This window comes from Pseudorca crassidens, chromosome 20 (genome assembly GCF_039906515.1).
Source record: "Pseudorca crassidens isolate mPseCra1 chromosome 20, mPseCra1.hap1, whole genome shotgun sequence".
NCBI classification, from domain to species: Eukaryota; Metazoa; Chordata; class Mammalia; order Artiodactyla; family Delphinidae; genus Pseudorca; species Pseudorca crassidens.
In genome coordinates, this window is record NC_090315.1 from 7032332 (window position 1) to 7054650 (window position 22319).

General features: G+C 41.1%; 1 protein-coding gene across 5 annotated transcripts; it reads right to left on the reverse strand.

The window, feature by feature from the left end:
• Positions 1-2468: 2468 nt before the first annotated feature.
• Positions 2469-21417, reverse strand: LOC137214790 (zinc finger protein 432-like). 5 transcript variants are annotated; one of them, XM_067719043.1, is made up of 5 exons: positions 19167-21417; positions 17520-17707; positions 12386-12512; positions 10576-10671; positions 2469-6216 (listed from the first exon to the last, which is right to left on the reverse strand). In XM_067719043.1, exons 2-5 carry the CDS (start codon positions 17532-17534, stop codon positions 4496-4498), a joined length of 1959 nt encoding a protein of 652 aa, XP_067575144.1. In that variant the 5' UTR covers positions 17535-17707; positions 19167-21417; the 3' UTR covers positions 2469-4495. The 5 variants fall into 5 exon arrangements, with proteins under 5 accessions (XP_067575144.1, XP_067575146.1, XP_067575145.1 ...); XM_067719045.1 differs by having other exon boundaries at positions 18795-21417; XM_067719044.1 differs by having other exon boundaries at positions 18682-21417.
• Between the last annotated feature and the right edge of the window lie 902 nt (positions 21418-22319).

A 22319-nucleotide genomic window follows, 5' to 3' on the forward strand; every position in this document is an offset into this window, starting at 1 on the left:
GGATGAAGTGAAGGTGGAAATGAGTGAACTACATGTTTCCTTCCAAAAATAAATTGTGACAGTGGGACATTTGAGAATATAGAATTATGAGGTAATCAATTATCATACTTGGCATAGCTCACAAATTTAAAAAAAGAGCACACTTTAAAATGTTGTTTTTATGCAGGTGTGGGAGGTTTAATTGTAGAGGATTTAAGTTAAAGAGGACTATTAGAAGGCAACCTGGATCCAATTTAAATTTTTCATTCTATTTGACCCAGCAATTATATTCCACCCATTTATTTGGTGAAAGTTTTCTTAATATTAACCACAGAGGCTTTTGTAATAAAAAAGAAAAACCTAAATGTACAATGATAGATGAATACTTTGGTAAATTATGGAACATCCACTCAACATAACAGTATATAACAATGAAAGATTGTCAGTATAAATAAGGAAAGGTAAATATTCTTCAGAGGATAAGACGCATCTGCAGGATAGTACATATATTATGATCCTTTTATGGGAACAAACCATAAGTGTCTTTTTGAAAATTGCGATTAGTTAAATAAAATATTTAGCTTGGATTACTTTAGGGTTTTTACTTATGGGTAGAGCACATCAGAAGTTTTCACATTCCCAATTTTTGCAATTCTCCATTGTTAACATATCTTTGTATAATAATTATGTATTACTTTAGTATTATAAAAATATCGATTTTAGAAGAATACTGAATGATGTAGATGTTCATAATATAGTAACTATAAAGAGACTAGTCTCATTTTTCTTTTGTAAAAATATACTTACATGCATTTGAAATTTGGAGAATATATTGTTAACAGTATTTGGCTCTTAGGTACAATATGGGTGATTTAAAATTTCTGTATTGTTTATATATGTTTTCTAATTTCTATACATTAAGAATTGTTTTCATAATTTCTTAATAATATTACATTCCCTTCAGGGATTAAATTTTAGCCACATTCACCTGATATGTCAAGCTCTGAAAGTAGAGTTACACATGTGGTCCAGAAAACTCAGGGCAGCCTGGGCAGCCCATTCTGGGATCCTGACTGATCAGTTTCAGGAATGAGCTGCTCTGACCTTGCCATGGTAGCATATGTAGGTTCACAGAAGGACAAGATACTAGCATCTGAGGGCCTGGTTGCTGGGGCCCTCATGTCTAATTCTTTGCTGTAGAATATCTGCCCAGAATCCATCCTGTGACAGTGTGGGGTGGGAGTGGGAGCACTAACCCAGGAATTAGGGCAGAGATGTTCAAATTTAAATATAGATCAAGTAAATAAATAAATATAGATCAGAAAGCTCACTTTATAAACCCAGAGCCCTGGGTCCCAGTTCCACAGGTTCTGGCTTAGGTCGTGGTGTGAGGCAGGAAGCCCAGAGAAAACACTTGGAAACAGGTCTGGAGTGTTCTTGGCTCATAAATATTATGCTGGCTGGCTCCCCTCAGTACACTTAGGTATTGTTTCAAATTACATTTGTGCAGAATAGCCTTCCTTGGAAACCCTTTCTAAAATAGCTCCTCCATTACAGCCTATATACTAGGCTTAATATTTCTCCACAGCATTTAACAGAACTGAAATTCTGATGTGTATTTATTTTACTCAGTCGCTTTCACTAGACTGTATGTTCCATGAAGGCCATGGCTTTGCCTGTTTTGTTCACTGATGTGTCTCCAGTGACAAAAACAGTTCCTGACACAGTCTAGATGCTCAAAAAATATTTTTAAAGGAATGAATTACTCAACATAGAATTGGTATAGTATTCAACATAGATTGAATACTGCCACAGTACTGTCTGACAGATGTCCTTTTTCTCCCCCCTCCCCAAAAGCAGGACTCACCATTTGTAAACTGAACTAAATATCCTTATTATATCAAAGAAATGACTCTGGATAGAGACAAGAGAAGAAGAGCCCTACTGCTAGGAAAACTAAGAATTTGTTGCCAGTAGACCTTCTCAAAAAGAATTGATAAAGGAGACTCTGACAAAAAAGAAATAACAGAAGGAAACATATGAAACATAAGACATCAGGAATGAAGAAAAAGGAATGGAAAGGGTGAATATATCATCAAATATAATAGGCTATTCTCCTTTTGAGTTTTAAAAATTATGTTGGATGGTTGAAAGCAAACACGACAAGTTTACCTGATATGGTTCTCAATTTGTATATAAGTGTCGAATATCATTTGCTGTTAGGGAATTGTAAAGTAAGCCCATCATTATATACTACCACACCCCTGATAGGATGGCTGGAATCAAATATGACAGTGCCAAGTGCTAGAAAAGACATGAAACAGCCAGAGCATTCATACACTGCTGGTGGGAATGTAAATTAGTACAGCCACTCTGGAAAAGTTGGCAGGTTCTTACAAAGTTAAACACAAGCATAACATATACATATGACTCCCGGGTATTTATCCCAAAGAAACAAATTCTTATGTTCACATAAAATTGGGTACACAGATGTTCATAGATTTTTATTCAAAACAGTGAAACACCGGAAACAACCCAGACATCCGTCAACAGCGAACAGATAAACAAACCCATGGTACACCCATACAAAAGATTTCTAGTCAGTAACAAAAAGTAAAACTATTTATACACCCAACAAATTGGATGGATCTTAAGGACAATTTGCTGAGGGAAATAAAGCCTATATCAAAGGATACACACTGTATGATTCCACTTTAATAGCATTCTTAAAATAGCAAAGTTGGAGTGTTGGAGTGTGATCAGTGGTCAGCATGGGTCAGGGTTGGGGGAGAGTGTAGCAGGAGGATGTTGTGTTGGCACAATGCCACATCCCAATTGTGGTGGTGTTTACAGAAATCTATATCTGAGATAAAATTTCTTAGAACTCTATATATCAAAAAACAAAACAAAACAAAACTCATAAAAATTAGTGCATGCAAAAACTATTGAAATCCAAATAAGGTCTATAGTTTACTTAACAGTATTGTACCAATGTCATTTTATTGGTCTTGATGATGTATTATGGTTATGTAAGATAATATCACTGAAGAAGCTGAGTAAGGGTATTCTGGAACTTTGTATATTTTGCAATTTCTTGTAAGTCTAAAACTATTTCAAAACAAATTTTAGAAAAATCATTTTGAGGTGTTTTTGTAAACTACTTAATGCTACTTATAAACTTGGATAAATACATCCAAACATGTTGAATTACATATATGAATATATTCCTTTTCCTTTTGAAATACACAGACTGAAAGAGATGAATTTAGAGCCTAAGAAATGCAAGAGCGAATCATATAATGATATGAGGTGGGCACAGAACACTCCTGCATTGTATATAACATTAAAATTTAATGTATATAACATTAAAACCCTAAACACAAGGTGGGCTTGTGTTCAGAAGAGCCCACTTTAAAATTATGGAATTATTGATAATATGGTTCAAGGTATTGTGTCCCAAAATGGACATCAGGTGTACAATAAGTTTAGATTTCTGAGGGAAAACTCAAATATACGTCATTTTCATGAGGCTTTTTTCCTTCAGTATTCTCTGATATTTTGCTAAAGTTACTCCACATTTAGTGGGTTCATAAACTATTCTATTTCTGTATGAATTCATGAGAAGCGATGAGGCAGAATGTATCACCGAAATCCTGCCATGTTCATTGTCATCTGAAAATTTTTCTCCAGCATGCATATGAGGCAACTATTGAGGTTTTATTTCTACGATCATCATATTGCTACTATGAATGAGCTCACTGGTGATCTGTTATGATCACTGATGAGATAGGGTTTTTATTCCCACAGAAGGCTTTCCTAGTCTCTCCATTCATAAGATTTATCTTAGTATATACTTTTCAGACATATAATTACCTAGAAATATTTCCTGAAGCCTTTTCTGCATTGTATGTATCAGAGCTTTTTCCTACATGTTAATTTAGACATATAGTGTGAGGTAACTTATCACTGAAGGCACTAACACATTCTCTGCATTCATTAAATTTCACTCCTATGCAAATTCCATAGTTTCCCAAGGGTGAAATCTAGCAACAGGCTAATCTACACTGACCACAGTCAAGTAGAGCACACTGATGTTTAATGAGTTCACTGAACTATCATGGTTTGTACCCTGAACAAGTACACTTATATATAATGAGTTCAGAGTCACTGCAAAGGATTATGTACCTTGACCTATACGTTTCTCGTGTGTATTAACAAGGCTTAACAAATGAGAGAAAGGTTACCCCCAATTGCTGAATCCACAGAGTCTCTCTCTTTTATGAGCTCTCTGATGTACAATGGGTGCTGAATTTGTGTAGAAGGCTTTCTCACATTAATTGCATACATACAATTTGTCTCCTGTGTAAATTTTCTGGTGGGTAATGAGACCAATACCAATTATGAATAGGATTTTCCACAGTCAGTACATATAAAGGTAGTTTATCCTGCGTGAAACACTCTGATGTTGGACAAGGCATATTTTCTTCCTGTAGGTGTGACTATATTCATTGCTTTGTTAAGATTTGTTTCCATTATGAGTTCTCTGATGTACAATGAGATTCCTCTTTGAGGAGAAGCCTTTTCCACATTCACTGCATACAAAAGGTTTCTCTCCTGTATGAGTTCGCTGATGAACGACTAGACGGCTTTTCACAGTGAAGCCTCTGCCACATTCATTGCAGGCATAAGGTTTCTCTCCAGTATGAATTTGCTGATGTAAAATGAGTTCTGTTTCCATGACAAAACCTTTTCCACATCCACTGCATATATAGGACTTCTCTCCCATATGAATTTGCTGGTGTATGATGAGATAGCGTTTCATTGTGAAGCCTTTTCCACACTCATTGCATGTAAAGGGTTTCTCTCCAGTATGAGTTCGCTGATGTACCACAAGATTGCTCTTAAAGGCAAACCCTTTTCCACATTTATTGCATATATAGGGTTTCTCTCCAGTGTGAGTTCGCTGATGTAACATCAGTCCACTATTCACGATGAAGCCTTTCCCACATTCGCTGCATCTATAAGGTTTCTCACCCTTATGCGTTCGCTGATGCACAACAAGCCGACTCTTCAATGGGTAGCCTTTCCCACATTCACTGCAGATGTAGGGTTTCTCTCCAGTGTGAGTTCGTTGATGTATGATGAGCATGCTCTTCACGGTGAAGCCTTTTCCACATTCACCACATACGTAGGATTTCTCTACTGTATGATTTCTCTGATGTACAATCAGATTATTCTTCCTGGGAAAGCCTTTTCCACATTCATTGCACACATACGGCTTTTCTCCTGTATGAGTTCGCTGATGTTCAATCAGACGACTCTTCATGGTGAAACCTTTCCCACATTCATTGCATATGTAGGGTTTCTCTCCTGTATGGTTTCGTTGGTGTATGATGACATAGTGCTTTGTGGTAAAGCCTTTCCCACATTCACTGCAGATGTAGGGTTTCTCTCCTGTATGAGTTCGCTGGTGTATAGTAAGCATGCTCTTCCCAGTGAAGCCTTTTCCGCATTCATTACATATGTAGCATTTCTCTCCAGTATGATTTCGCTGATGTACAATGAGGTTACGCTTCCCTGGGAAGCCTTTTCCACAGTCACTGCATATGTAAGGTTTCTCTCCAGTGTGAGTTCGCTGGTGTTCGATCAGACGGCTCTTCATGGTGAAGACTTTTCCACAATCACCGCATATAAAGGATTTCTCTCTCTTGTGAATTCTCTGATGTTCATTGAGCCTGGACTTTCGGGAGAATACTTTTGCACACATACTGCATCCATAAGGTTTCTCCCCTGTATGAACTCTCTGATGGTCAGTGAGCTGAGATTTCTTAACAAAGGCTTTCCCACATTCACTGCATATGTGGGCTTTCTCTGCATTGTGAGTTCCTTGGTGCTTAATGACTTGGGACTTACTACTGATGGATTTTGCACTTACAGGGCATTGAACTGGAGAATGAAATTCTTCAGGCTTACCATGCAGAAATGATTTCCCATCTCCATTACATTTAGTAGAGTTCTTAATTTCATAGCTTTGGCCCTGGCTGACTAAACTTAAATGTGATTTCAAAGTTTTTATATAGAACTCAAACATATCATGATTTTGCCTGAAAGAGAAATGACTTTTGCTTTGAGGAACAGGATTTCCAAATGCATTATGTTCCTGGTATTGTTCTATACCTTTCAGCATTCTTTGATTTTCCCAGTCACCCTGAAGATGATTACCAACGTTGCCAGTTTCTAGGAAAGAAGAGAACAATGAGCCCTTTTTATTATTGTTTGGAATAAAATTGTTTTAAAAATTCCTTGGTTTTTTAAAAAAATGGCACTTTAGTGGCAACCCTATGATAACAGTATAAAAGAAACACCATGTATAAATGTTCCTTATTTCTTACACATGGTAAAAACACAGTAATATAAACGAACCAAAAGGAAAAAAACAGTTAATGTACCAATAAGGTTAGGCAGTTGACAATCTATGTAGACTTGGCTGCTCTCTAAATAAGAAATTGCAAAACATGCAGAGGTAGTAAAATACATGCAAGTCTTTTTTTTTTGTTTTTTTTTGTTTGTTTGTTTTTTGGCCTCACTGTGTGGCTTGCAGGATCTTGGCTCCCTGAGTAGGGATTGAACCCAGGCCCACAGCAGTGAAAGCATGGAGTCTTAACCACTGGACCACCAGGGAACTGCCGAGCAAGTCACGGTTAGCGCAAACGAGAGGGTATGAAGGAACAGAACTTGAAAAGACACAAGACCACAGAGGTGCAAGAGACAACTGATCCAAAATGATGAGGCTTGCATTTGTTCACTCCAAAACTATTTGGAGTGAACAAAGACACTGTGTTGGTGTTTGGGATATATAAAATATGCCTTACTTACTTTCACTTCTCATAATTCCTGTTAGGGAAACCCAAATGAAAAAGAAGAAAAGAAAAAAAGTAGGGAGTTGGAGATTGCTAAATGTGGTTTGAAGGAGCAAAGGAGATGGTGGCAAGCGGAGGAAATGAGGATATTTTGAATACTTGCATAAAGAAAAGGCAAGGTTGGGGCTTCCCCGACGGTCCAGTGGTTAAGACTCCAGACTTCCAGTGCTTCCACTGCAGGTGGTGTGGATTCCATCCCTGGTAGGGGAACTAAGATCCTGCATGGCACACAGCCAGAAAAAATTTTTAAATGTTAAAAAAAAAAAAAAGAAAGAAAGAAAAAGCAAGGTTAACTGACGGGGTCAGTGCAGAGAGTGGTCTTTGAAAGTGAGGAACCCAGGATTACTCTACTAACTGTATGGCTTGAGCCAATGGTTTGGTAAAAGCATCTCCAATTGTGATGAGGAAGATTACTGAAATCCACATGTAGGAAAAAAAAGTGTGCATTGTGGAACCTAAACTTTGAGATGATATTAGATGTGTAGTACAGAAATCAAGAAGCCAAGTGGAAGTATAAGTGGAGGAAACAATATGGAAATAATATGTGCATACTATTCAAGAAAAGAGGACTGGATGTGTTGGGAGGACATGTAGAATGAAAGATGATGATGGTACAGAACCAACGTCTTAAGACATTCCAACACTCAGGAGTTTGGGGATTCTTTAAGCCCACTTAGAGGATCCAAATTCTGACTACAGAAATCAGGGAACTATGCATACTAAGGTGTATAGAATAAACGTATTTGTAACCTGGCAAGTAACTGTAAAGGACTGTAAACTGAAATAATCTCTTGCATTGTAATCCTGTTCCTAAATTTGCTTCTGTAGACCACCATCAAACTAACTTTCCAAAAACATCAAACATATTAGTGGATAACTTGTATAATCAAAACTCTAACCTTTAGTCTATCTGTGTCACGTTATCCTATGTTCCATTCATAGTGAAACAGGGCAACAATGACTGTTAGGAAATTTTGTAACTGGCCGTGTACCATGTAGTCATCTTTGGAAGCTAATGGAATATGGAAACTGTCACCTTTTTCAATCACTTTCTGCATTCAGTAGAGAGGTCGTATCCAAATTTTTCCCATGTCAACGTCCCTAATAAACTCTTCACTTGCCACCAGCAGCATCTACTTCAGTAATTCTACATTTGCATCTAGGTTGGCAACAGGTTGTACTAAAGGACCAACTTCCTCCTTTAAGACCAGGTTGTGTCAGCTTTACCTTCAGGTTTTTTTTAAGAACATCTGACTGTTCCTTATTATTGCTATCCTACTGCCACCCAGGTAAAAGGTAAGACAGGCTAGAGCTATAAAAATACAAAACCTACCAACCCTCCTCTATGCTACCTCAATTACTCACATAGCAAATCCAAACAGTCATCCTGGCAAGAAAAGTGTACATCACCGTGAATATTCCATGTTTCCACTCCACTCCTCCTCCTGAAGAGAACTTCTAACACTGGCTTTCATTTGCCTGACTTCAGGCCACTCTTTTGATAGTCAATCCCATGGGCTTGCACATTTCTTATTTCATGCCTTCATTCCTAACTCATGGCATCATCTTCCTAATTCAAAATGTAGATAAACCTTGTACATATCATGCTGTCATTCCCACTCTGACTGTATTACTATAAGCTCTATTTCCTCTGTTTTTCTAAAGGAATCCCTTTATTGTTCATTTGTACAGTTACCTTCAGTGAAGACTGAACCTCACTCAAAGAGAGGTCTGGCCCTTGCCCTTGGCTACTGGGAGGTGATCTCTAGGCCCCTGGAATGTCCTGCCTGATAGGAGTGTCTTTGTTTGCCTGGTGGCTTTGGCCACCAGACACTCTAACAATGTGATTTATGACATGGGCTTTGGGCCACACCATATCAGTTACAACCTTTGGAGGAAATGGAGACTATAGGTATTAGCCTGACTTCTGGAGGGGTGAAAGACATATTTCCATGTGCGAAATGTGTGATTGAATCCCAATGAAAACTCTGGATACCAAAGGCTGAGCCTTTGGTTGGCAATACTCTGTGTATTATCACACATCATGGCTGGGAGGACATAATGCCGACCATGAGTCTGGAAGCACCACATTTGGACCCTTCCAAGAGTCCATATGACCTAAGAATTCCACTCCTAGATATATACCAAAGAAAAATGAAAACATATGTTCACAAAAAAGTTGTACATGAATGTTCATAGCAGCATAATTCAAAAAAGCCAAAAAGTGGATACCACCCAAATGTCCATCAATAGATAAATGAGTAAATAAAATGTGGTATATCCATACAATGGAATATTATTTGGCAATAAAAAGGAATGAATTACAGATACATGTTAGAACTTCTATGGAAGAATTTCAAAAACATGATGATAAATGAAAGAAGTCTTTCACAATAGACCACATAGTTTATGACTCTATTTATATTAAATATGCAGAACAGGCAAATCTACAGAGATAGAAAGTAGATTAGTGCTCGCCTAGGGCTGAAGGCTTAGGAGGAAACTTTTATAAAGTGATGAAAATCTTCCAAAGTTGCTGTTGGTAATGGTTACATAACTCTCTTAATATACTACAAAACAATGAATTGTATGCTTTAAGTTGGCAAATTGTAGCATATGTGAATTATCTCAGTAAAGCTGTTAAAAAAAAACAAGAATATAATGGGAAAAACAAATGATTTAGGGAAATGAATACAGTGCTAACACCTAAGATGAGCCAAAGGAAAATCAGAAATAGCAAATGTATGAAGGAAGTAAACTGAAGGAGACATAAGCTGCGACTTAGGCAGAACTGATGTAGATGTAAAACAGTCTTTTCTAGTTAAAACAGTCAACAGCAGAGACCTCTAAGATGAGAACTCCATAGGCAGAGAATAACATTCAAGATAATACCAGCATGGACAGGGTAAGATATGCAATATTAAGAGAGAATCTAACATTAAAATAGGATGGTGGAAAGGGCTTTTTTTGTGGAGAGAAGATGATTCCTATGCCTCATACAGGAACTCAGAAATCTTAGGCCAGTAAAAGATCTAGAACATCTAGAACTCAAAGTATAGACAATATAGACAATAGTAAGGGAGATAGCAATTTGGAGTCTCAGCCAGAAAACAGATAGAGCTTAATTCATGAGACTGAAGGAAAATTTTGAGAAAATGGAAAGCAATACCTTTGAAGAACCTCAGAATGGTGGTGGGGGGCAGTGTGGTGGAGAAACTAAGGAGCTGGCTTGATGCACAGTCATAGACTAGGTTACTGTGAGGGCGCAAAATACAAGGTGCAGTTGGATGTCAGGAAGGGAAATCTGTCTTTCTCAGTGGGGCAGGAGAGTGCGGTAGTCAGAAAACAGTGATGAATTCAAAGATCTCTCCTTGGAGCGAGTCCTGGAATTTCATAGCCAGGGAGGTGGAAGGGATTTGTGACAGGGTTCAAAGGAGAGGGTTACAGAATCCAAGGAAGACGAAAACGAGGCAAACAAACAAAAATCAAGATGTAAAATAAAATCAGCAAGGAACAGATCTCAGAAGAGAAAAAGGGGTATACTTACCTCTCAAGACCTAAAAGTTCTTTTATGGGGAAAGAGATACATGGAGGCACAGTATCCTCAGACGCCCTCCCAGGCTTCTCGCACTGACTGACTATGATGTCTGCAGTTACCCAGCTGATCCTCACTCACCTGGACAGGTTTGACTGTGGATTTCATCTTCTATTGTCCACGGTTCTTCCCCTCGTTCCAACTTGGACATTGCATCTGGCTTGCTGACCCGATACCCTGTTCATGGGAAACGATAGAAGACTGAGACTCACTGAACTGGGCTGGGGTCTGTGGGGACGGGAGAATGTTACATCTGAGGGACCGTTTTTCACATCTGCCAAGCGGAGGTTTTTCACTCAGGAGAGACTCATGGGATATTGTGATATAATAATATATATTTGGTCTCCGCCCCCAGTTCCTGGCACAGAGCTTCTAAAGTCCTTGTGGGGACTTCCCTGGTGGTCCAGTGGTTAAGACTCTGTGCTTCCACTGCAGGGGGCGTGGATTTGATCCCTGGTCAGGGAACTGAGATGGCACGTGGCACAACCAAAAAATAAAAATAGGGACTTCCCTGGTGGCACAGTGGTTAAGAATCCACCTGCCAATGCAGGGGACACAGGTTCGAGCCCTGGTCCTGGAAGATCTCACATGCTGTTGAGCAACTAAGCCCACGTGCCACAACTACTGAGCCTGCCCTCTAGAGTCCATGAACCACAACCACTGAGCTTGCAAACCACAACTACTGAAGCCCATGTGACCTAGAGCCCACGTGCAACTACTAAGCCTGCGTGCCTAGAGCCCGTGCTCCAAAACAAGAGAAGCCACCGCAATGAGAAACCCAGGCACCGCAACGAAGAGTAGCCCCCGCTTGCCGCAACTAGAGAAAAGACCGCATGCAAAAACAAAGACCCAGCACAAACAAAAATAAATAAAATTTTAAAATAAATAAATAATAAAAATAAAATAAAGCGCTTGTAATTTCCTATGTGACGGGCTGGCAGGAACCTCTTCTGTTACAGCATTTGGTTTAAGTTCCAGTTCCTGACACAAGAACTTCTAGCACCTTTGGTGTCCAGAGTGATGGGTGTCTTCTGTGTGCTAATGAGATGACTGGTGGCTGGGGGTCCCTAGATAGCTTCAGGGTGGAGACTGGCTGCCAGAAAGACCAAGACATGAGTAGAAGGTTGGAAATTTCAGCTCTAACTCCCTAACCCCTCCATGGGGAGGGAAGGGGCTAGAGATTGAGTTAATCCCCCATGGCAAATGAATTAAGAAATCACACTTACACAATGAAATCGCCACAAAAACTCCTAAAAAACCAGGTTGGGGGAGCTCCCGGGTTGGTGATCACATCAAAGGTGACACATTGGAGCGGGCATGGAAGGCCCACACTCCTTCCCCCATACCTCACCCTGGGCATCTCTTCCATTTGGCTATTATCCTTTATAATAAACTGGCAATGGTAAGTAAAGTGCTTTCCTGAGTTCTGTGAGCCGTTCTAGCAAATTACCAAGCCTGAGGGATGGAGAGTGGGAATGCCCGATTTAAGGTCGAGTCGGACAGAAGTGTGGGTACCCTGGGTACCCAATCCGTTCGCCTAGTGTCTGAAGTGAGGGCAGTCCTGCGGGACTGAGTCCGTAAGCCTGTGAGATCTGAGGCTGACTCTGGGTGGTTAGTGTCAGAAAAGGATTGAGTTTCGGGACACCCAGTCCATACCTGGAGAGTAGGAGAATTGGTTTTGGGGATAGAAAAAACCCCACACATTTGGTGTCAGCTGTGTTGGTAGTAAAAACAACTCATGGCACATTGTATACAACCTTTTGTCAGGAGCCAGAGGAGGGACTGAGAATCTGCCATTAGGGCACTGCAGTGACTTCCAAGTGTAAGCAGCTGAGGAAGGAAAGGCCACTGACTGGAGACCCACTGAGGGACCCAGGGGAGCCGTCCTCACCCACGGACAGCAGGTTGCTATAGTTCTCCAGCATCACGTCCCGGTACAGGTCCTTCTGAGGAGGGGCCAGGAGCTGCCACTCCTCCCACGTGAAGTCCACGGCCACATCCTTGAATGACAGGGTTTCCTGTAATAACAGAGTCCTGTTTAATGCGAGTGTTTCTCTTTGACTGACTCATAAGGAACATAAAGGAAGCTGTCCTGCTCATATTTCTATGATTTTGACACCAATTCCGATGTGTTTCTTTAAACACATCGCCAAGCAATTCTCTGACACCAGCTGTGTGTCCTACAATTTAATTCTGACATGATCGACCTGAAGAGAGCATCACATGCCACAGGGTAAGAGCCCAGTTCCACGAGACCTCACCACCACCCCACTCCAGATGCCAAATGCAAGTCCAGGATGCCACCTGTGCTCCTGACTAACCAGCTATAGATTGGAGGTTCCAGTGAACCTCCAATGCTCCTTGGGTTTGATTAACTTGCTGGAGCAGCCCAGAGAGCTCGGGAAAAGAGTTTACTTACTGTTCACCAGTTTATTATAAAAGCATATGATAAAGGATACAGATTTCATCCAGATGCAAGAGCTGCTCAAGGCAAGGTATGTGGAAAGGAGCTTGGAGCTTCTGTGCCCTCTCCTGGTGCCCCTCCAGCACCTCCATGTGTTCGCCAGCCCAGAAGCTCTCTAAACCCCATACCTTTGGGATTTTTATGGAGGCTTCATCACGTAGGCATGATTGATCATTAACTCTATTTCTAGCCCCTCCCTCTTCTGTGGATAATGGGGAATGAGATGGAAGGTTCCAAGCTTCTGATCATGGCTTGGTCTTTCTGGTAAACAGGTCCCATTCAGGAGCCCCTCAAGTGTTGCCTCATTAGAAAGAAAGGCACTTCTATCACCCAGGAAATTCCAAGGGATTTAGGAACTCTGTATCAGAAACCAGGATCAAAGACCAAATTTTACAACAAAATATGCTCTTAGTACTCTTTTTAAAAAAATTTTATTGAAATATAGTTGATTTACAATGTCATGTTAATTTCTGCTGTACAGCAAAGTAATTCAGTTATATATATATTCTTTTGCATATTCTTTTCCATTATGGTTTATCACAGGATACTGAATATAGTTCCCTGTGCTACACAGTAGGACCTTGTTGTTTATCCATTCTAAATAGAATAGTTTTCATCTGCTAATCCCACACTCCTACTCCATCCCTCCATCACCCCCAGTCCCCCTTGGAAACCATAAGTCTGTTCTCTATGTCTGTGATTCTGTTTCTGTTTTGTAGAGAAGTTCACTTGTGTCATATTTTAGATCCCACATATAAGTGAAGTTGTATGGGAGCTCATAGTACTCTTATTATTTAGGAAATTACAAGGATTTTAGGGACTCTGTGCTAGGAATTGGGGTCAAAGACCAGAAGATTCTCAGAGCACCTCTATTTATAAGGGTTTTAGGAGCTCTACGTCAGGAACTAGGGGCAGAGACCAATGTGTATATTTCTTATTATTTCACAAAAGGCTAACATCATATTAGATACACTGAAAATATAACGAGTGAACTGGAATATGCACTTGAAAAAATAACTAAAGATGAAGCAGATGCAGAAAGAGACAGAAAATATAAAGGAGAGTTTACTAAATATGGAGAATACACTGAGGTCTAACATAGGCCTCTACGTAGTTTTTGAAAGAGATTATAGAGAAACAGAGAAGCGATATGAAGTTCTCAGGAATTAAGAAAACTTTAGAACTGATTAAACATCCTGTAACTCAGACTTAGCCAGCCAGCAAAGCCAAGCAGGAAATCTGCTTCTAGATGAGTGAGACTGAAACTATAGAACATCACTTGCAAAAGTCAGATTCGGAAACCAACTAGAAAGAAAAGACTCGGGCTTCCCTGGTGGCGCAGTGGTTAAGAATCCGCCTGCCAATGCAGGGGACACGGGTTCAAACCCTGGTCCAGGAAGATCCCACATGCTGTGGAGCAACTAAGCCCGTGTGCCACAACTACTGATCCTGCACGATAGAGCCCACGAGCCACAACTACTGAGCCCACGTGCTACACCTACTGAAGCCTGCACGCCTAGAGCCTGTGCTCCACAACAAGAGAAGCCACTGCAATGAGAAGCCCGCATGCCGCAATGAAGAGTAGCCCCCACTCGCCGCAACTAGAGAAAGCCCGCATGCAGCAACAAAGACCTGATGCAACCAAAAATAAATAAATTTTAAAAAAAGAAATGATGAAGAAAGGATTAAAAAAAGAAAGAAAAAGAAAAGAAAAGACTCATTACCATCAAAAGAAAGACAAAATTGACGAAATGAAAACAACAGAAGCCAGAAAAATGTTGTGATGAATATATATTTGGTCTTTGCCCCTGGTTCCTGGAACACAGTTCCAAAAAACCGTGGGCTCTCTAGGGTGATAAGAGTATCTTTTGTGTGCTCATGAGATGACTGGTTCCTGGTCCCCAGAAAGACCCCCAGCCTCCAGGGAGGGAACTGGCATTGGGGGTTGAGTTCAGTCCCCAATAGCCAGTGATTTAATCAGTTTGTGCCTACATCAGAAAACCACCATAAAAACCCCTAAAACATCAGGTTCAGAGAGCTTCCGGGTTGGTGAACACATAGAGGTGCTGGCAGGGTTGTGCTCCCAGGGAGGAACTTCCGCGCCCCTTCCCCCATACCTCGTGCTATGCATCTCTTCCATCTGGCTATTCCTGAGTTGTAGCCTTTAGAATAAACCAGTGAATGTACGTAAAGAGCTTTCCTGAGTTCTGTGAGTCATTCTAGTGAATTACCAAACCTCAGCAGGGGGTTGTGGGTACCCCCGGATTTAGAGCTCGTCATCAGAAGCTTAGGTAACAGCCTGGGACTCTTGACAGGCACCTAAAGTGGGGGCAGTCTTGTGGGACTGAGCTCTTACCTTGTGGGATCTGACGCTAACTCCAGGTAGTTAGTGGCAGGATTGAGTTGAATTGTAGGACACCCAGTTGGTGTCTGGAGAGTCACAGAATTAGGAGGTGTGAGGAAAATACCCCCACATTTGGTGTTAGAAGTGTTCTGGATAACTACAGTTCAGCAGTGTGGAATGTCTTCAATGTCCTGATCCTGTGGCCATACAGCCGAGGCCCAAATGCCACCAGGGAATGAAATGAGACCTACTTGTCAACCAAGCTGCCAGATGAGGGGAAATCTGATGGGATAATCTATCTCTGTGTTCTTGCAGAGATTACATCATAGAGAAAAGAGTTACTTGGTTGAGCAAATTCTTTTCTTTTTCTTTTTTAAAAGAGGTGGCAAACTCTTAACACTGCTGATCTTACCACCTTCTGAATTTTTTCACGTGAGATGTAGATCCATTTGGAAAAACAAAACCTTAGGTTCCTACCTAATTTCACACTCAAAAATAGTTTGTCTCCTGTTTAGATTCCTAGCCATAAAACAAAAGAATCTGTGAAAGAAATAGAGACAAATATGAATTATGTTCATGTCACAAACCAAAAACCATAAAAGAAAATAAGTAGCAAACTTTATAAGAGGAAAAATTAAAATGTCTGCATTGAAAAGTTACCGTGGATAAAGCTGAAAGAAAAGTGACAAGCTGGGAAAATATTTTTTATAAACAAAAGAAAGAATCAATATGTAATGGATAGGCATGACTCCTATTAATCAGTAAGGAAAAAAAATCATTTTGTTAATGTAAAAATGATAAGGACAGGCATATCACAAGAGAAAAAGAGTCCAACTGGCCAATAAATATACAACATGGATTTCAACCTTACCTATGATGAGGTAAATGCAAAATAAGGTAAAAGAATAAACACTGGACCATCCAGATTGATGAAATTATACAATTTGATAATGTCCTATTATTAAGTACTGGCAAAGATTTAAGGCATGGACGATCTCACACATCACTTACTATGTAGCAGGCATGAAAAGGAGCAGGACCCTAGGGGGTCTCCCCAGGAGAGATAGATACACACACACGCACACACACACCACACACCACCATGTCCTCAGCCTGCCTTTTGACTGCAGAAAAACTTTAAAGAATAAATTTAATCAGAGAAGTGAGAAAATGCAGACACAAAGGAAAACAGTCCAACAAGACCAAATAATAATAGCTTAGTCATTAAACAAAGTCAAGGACCTTTAGTTCCTCTTCCAGGGCTATAGATAATATTCTAAGCCATATCCTTTGAGCTGTTTTGTAGATACTGAAACCCTCACCAGTTGGAAGAAGTTAACTACATGACGACCAGACTGTAGCCATGACATAAGCTGTCAAAATTCTAAGAACTGGCTTCAAGGAATGGGAACAAACCAACCGTGGAACTAAAGATGAACTGTACTCACCACAATCAAGATGACGCTGATCAGACCATGGCATGACCGATTTCAAGATGGCGGCCAGAGTTGACTATGCTGTTTCTGCATGTAGCCCCCTCCCTCTGCCTATACAGCCCTGAAACTCCCCTTTAAAAGCTCTGGCCCACTGACTGGCAGTGGGGAGTTGGCCTCTGGACACAAGTACACCCTCTTCCCCCAGTTGCCAGCCTCTGGAATAAAACAAACTTTCCTTTCCACCAACCTTGCCTCTCGAGTTATTGGCTTTCAAGCAGCAAGCAGCCAGACCTGACTTTTGGTAACAGACACTCATCTAAATGCTTTGCATAGTTTGACTCATTTCTTTGAGTACAATTGTAGACGAATGGAATTTTATACAGCTAATATTCACAAAACAGTTGCAGTCATTATTCTATTAGATGCTTAAATTATACTATCTCAGGCCAAAGGGATGTTCTTTAGAGTATAATTCCACAGATGCACAAAACATAACAGACGTATTTATGTACACAGATATGTACATGAACCCACATGCATTTATAAATAGGCATGGCGCACACACAGAGTCAGTAACAGTTACACATTATGTTCCAACACTAGTCATTTACTAGGAATCATATAAACACTATGTTCTTGATCCTACTTTGCCATGGCTTTGGAGTTTATCTACAAAATTTATTTCTCTCTAGATACTGAACTGATTTTTTTTTTTTTTTTTTACAGGCCTCTACAAATCCATTCAGGAATAAAGGAGAGAATAAAACAAGACATGAGTCACCTGGGCCTGGATCATTTTCTTCTGTTCTCTGAAAATAGCTGGCAATGCAGAGGCTCTGTCTTTGGCTCTTCTGGATATACCAAAATTTCTAGTTAGAAATAACCGTCGCCAAAGTATCCCTAGAAATAACAATATCTAGGTCCTGGAAACTCCTCTTTCTTCATTCATATCTTGTCTCTTGTTAGCACCTGTGGGTTGAAAAGCAAAATTACTTCTGGAATTGTATTCCTTCTTCCTGTGCACTCACCTTAACACGTGGTCCCCAATATTTCTGTCTCTTCATTTGATTCCCCAGATAATTTCACACCTTGGGCCAATGAAACCTAACTCTCTGAATATATGGAAGTAGCATGAATTTGAAAGGGAAAGTGGCAAAGGAGAATAAGCACAGTACTATATTTCAGTGGCAGGTAATTTTCAGACAATTATAGAAATGAGGCCATCTAGGCAGTGAGAAACTGTAAATTTTTCCTTTAAACTTTGATGCCCTCAGCCTCTTTAAAAGTCTTCATATAGGGACTTCCCTGGTGGCGCAGTGGTTGAGAGTCCGCCTGCCGATGCAGGGGACACGGGTTCGTGCCCCGGTCCGGGAAGATCCCACATGCCGCGGAGCGGCTGGGCCCCTGAGCCATGGCCGCTGAGCCTGCGCGTCCGGAGCCTGTGCTCCGCAGCCGGAGAGGCCACAACAGTGAGAGACCCGCGTACCACACACACACACAAAAAAAAGTCTTCATGTCCCCTGTTTACATACACATTTTAATATGAGGGACAATGAACACATCAAAAAAAGAAGAGAGAGAAAAGGAATATAAGCCATAAATACAAATTTAAAAAACAATTCAAAAATATAAATACTGGGAAAGGAGCAGCCTTTAAATATTCACATATAGAACCTGAAAAGAAATATGCAGTCAACCTGCAGGAGGAGTGATAAAAACAAAACTTAAATTAAAAGATTACTAAATTGAAATATGCTGAATTGTTCTTCCCCCAAATTTTCATTTCTTTGGGTTCAAAAGGAAGGGGTGCTGTAGGGAGCCAAAAGGGATTAGAAAATTTGTGGTGGGGCAGGGACTTGGACCTGAAGCTTTCAGGGAACGTTAACTAACGTTCACCAAGTCTGTCCCAGCAGCCAAAGTCTGGGCTCAACACACGCACCTACCAGGGCTCCTGAGCCTCTGAGCCTTCTGCTGTTACACATCCCTGCACGAAAGACAGTGACCATTACCCCACCGGATTAATACCAAACCAGGTCAGATAAACACGTACACTGACCTCCATTAACGGTTCCTCGACCTTTGAGCTCCAAATTATCCGGGAACCCGAATAAGTCTCCGCATTCATTGACGAACCCCACGCCACCAGTTGTCAATCACCCCCGAAGACCTTAAACCCTGACCTCAGGACTCTCGGTAGTTGATCTTTTCAGACCTTTAATCGCTGATGACCAGAGCCCCCCATGATTGACCCCAAAGACACCCCGATCATAGACATTGTACTGACTCTTCCACGCTCCCTTCAAAAACAAAACCAAACCACCATCCACCCTTGCGCCACCTTCCCAGACTCAAAGGAGCCACAGCCCACCTAAAGGCCGACAGACCGCCCCCATCCCCGCCTTTTCTACAGCCAGACCCACATACCCACCTGGTTCTCTCCTGAACCTGCAGCGACCTCTTCAGGGCCTAACTTTATTCCCCGAACTCCTTTTACTTCTGGTCCCCTCGCCCAGCCCCCTCTCCCGAGACCAACCGACGAGGGTCAGCGGCGTTTCTACCGCGTTTCTATGGTGAACGGATTGGGGGTTTCCGGCTTTTCCTTATGAGGTAATACGTCCGCGCCGCCACCACAGACTCGGCGCCCTGGGGTCGCCATCTTTGCGCACCTGACGTACAGAAGGCGTGGCGGCCGCTGAGAGACCACGGCTGAAAACTCTCCTATTTCCTGGTACCTCAGCCCCCTTAAAGGAAAATGGGGAGATTTTAAGAGGCTCGAGCTCATACAAAGCAAACATGACGTGGGGGTAAATTCATCTGAATGGACAGGGCCCGCTTGTGGACCGTGAACGGCGCAAATTTTTCAAAGGCCGGAGCCCATCAAGACCGAAAGGGCGCTGTACATTCTGAGCGGCTGTGACGTCTCGGCTGCGTGGGAAGTTAAAATTGCTTCTGGACACCTCGATAACTGGTTTAATTGCGAAAAGATTTAGAGGCCGTATGAAAACTTAAGCATGCTTGGCAAAAAAAACCCTGGCGGCGCGCTGTAGCCGTTTCGGGTTTGAGTCGTTGGGCAGGAGCACCGTGGACGCCGCCCTCTTAGAGGAGATTCGGTGTCCGTACTGCGGGGCAAATGCTGTCTGCGGAGCTCGGCGTGGAACTGGCAGATGGAAGTGTTTGGGGAAGACCAAGGTTTGGAAAAGTGACAGTACGGGGGATGCAGCGATCACAAAGTGAGCGGAAACGGTGGACGTTGTGAGCCTCTTCCCAACCGTGCTCCTTACCCAGCCCATCCTGGGCAGCACTGGGCCGCCTTCTGTCACTACAGATTAGTCTGCGTTATTTTCATAAAATTAGTAGTGTCTGTGCTGGCTTCTTTCACATAGCACGACTGTTTTGAAATTCATCATTTTTAAAAAATATATTTATTTATTTGGTTGTGGCTCACAGCTTCCTTAGTTGCGGCAGGCGGGCTCCTTAGTTGTGGCATGTGAACTTTTAGTTGTGACATGCATGTGGGATCTAGTTCCCTGACCAGGGATGGAACGCGGGCCCCTTGTATTGGGAGGGCGGATTCTTATCCACTGTGCCACCAGGGAAGTCCTGAAATTCATCATTTTAAAATTATCAATAGTTCGTTTCTTTTTTGCTGCTTTAGTATTCATTGTTGGATATTCCAAAATTTAATCATTCACCAGTTGGTGGACCTTTGTATTGTTTCCAGTTTTTTGGATACTGCCAATGGAACTTCTACGAACATTTGTGTGCAAAAAATAAAATGACCTCAAAGAACTGGTTTTTCCACAGTCCTATGCATCTTCATCAGGTCACCAAGAAGTTTTTGCCAGCCATTTACAGGCCTGCTACCCATTTCTAGCCCTGCTCCAGCTCATATTCTCTTCCTCCTCTCACCCCAGCCCTGAGCTAGAACGCTCATTCACCCTGGGGAAACAGATCTTGAGAACACAGCTGTGGCACAGATGCAAAGTTCACCTACTTTCTTCAATTACGTTCAACTCCATAGGACCTTGTAAGTCTCAGAAAGCACCTGATAAAAGTCATATAATGAAAGGTCAAAGCAGGAAGTCAGTTTCATTTTCTCTCACTGGACCGTCATTACCATGCTGGTCCAACCTCTCACCTGAGATACTAGAATTGTCCCTGCTTATATCCTTGACCCATATGATCTCATCTTCATAGAACAGGCAAGGCGATCCTTGTAAAATGCAAATCAATCATGAAATTTTCCTGTTCTCAATTATCTAATGACTACATTACAGGATTGAATAAATATTAGATGGCCAAGATTAGGTGTTTAAAAATATTATGTTGGAGTAAATTTACCCGATAATCCAAGGGTTTGTGATGGAAATGTAGGACAGCTACTGCATAGCAAATTTCCATTTCTTGTTCTTTAAGCAGGACTCAAGATTTTTTAGCAGGATATGTTTAATAGATCAAGGGAAAGACTCTGGATAAGAAGAGGGGATAAGAGCTCCGCTCATAAGAGTAAGAAGGAATGAAAAAGATAAGGAAAATCACATGTCTAATTGAACAGGTCACAGAGGGGATGGAATCTTTTTTTGGGGGGGGGATGGAATCTTTGAAGTGATGGTAACTCTCAAAGGTGATAGGCCTGTGAACAAATAAATACAAGGTTTCTTCTCGAGTACATCCCAAGGGGATCTTACCACTTTTCATCTCCTATACTTTGTTCCAATGTACAATGAAACTGACCTTCGGGATGAAACCATTTCCACAATCTACATATAGAGGGTTTCTCTCCAGTCTGAGTTTTCTGAGGTAAAATGATACGTGATTCAATGAGGAAGGCTTGGCCACATTTAGCATATACGTAAGATTTCTCTCCTGTATGGATTTTCTGGTGTTCGGTGAGCCTGGACTTTGTGGTATGTGCTTTCCCACGTATGCTGCATCCATGGGGGTCTCTCTCCCAGGTGAATTCTCTGATGTTTAATGAGCCGAGACTTCCTGATGAAGGATTTCCCATATTCACTGCATACATGGGATTTCTCAACTCTGCGATCTCTCTGATGCTTAATGAACAGAGCCTTAGTGCTGCTGAGTTTTCCAATTTCAGGCAGTTTTAGTATGAATTTGCTCATCCTTTATAAAGAGAGGATTTCCCATCTCTGTTACACCCCACAGGGTTCTTTATTTCATAGCTTCTGTTCTGATTTTACTACATTTAAATTTGCAGAATTTCCATGATTTTGTCTTAAAGGAAAATGCTTTTGGGCTGGATGAACAGTATTTTCAAAGGCATGATGTTCGTGGCATTGTTCCATCCGCTTTAGGCATCATTGGTTATGCAAGTGTTCCTGCAGTTGATCATCAACTTGCTTGACTTGTAGAAAAGATGAGAACGTGAATGCTTAGGTGTGGATCAAATCTTTAGTGTTGGTTGCATGATCTCAGTACAAAAGAATCTTTAATAATGTTCCTTATAATACTATGATAAGCTATAATGTAAAAGAATATGAAAAAGAATGCATATATATGTATAACTGAATCACTTTGCTGTACAGCAGAAATTAACACAACATTGTAAATCAACTATATT

Excerpts from the sequence above, each read along its gene's own strand:
- LOC137214790 (XM_067719043.1), bottom strand. Across the intron at positions 10,672-12,385 it reads TAGCAACCTGCTGTCCGTGG|GGTATCGGGTCAGCAAGCCA; the intron begins GTGAGGACGGCT and ends TCCCATGAACAG. Across the intron at positions 6,217-10,575 it reads CCACAGTCAAACCTGTCCAG|AAACTGGCAACGTTGGTAAT; the intron begins GTGAGTGAGGAT and ends CTTCTTTCCTAG.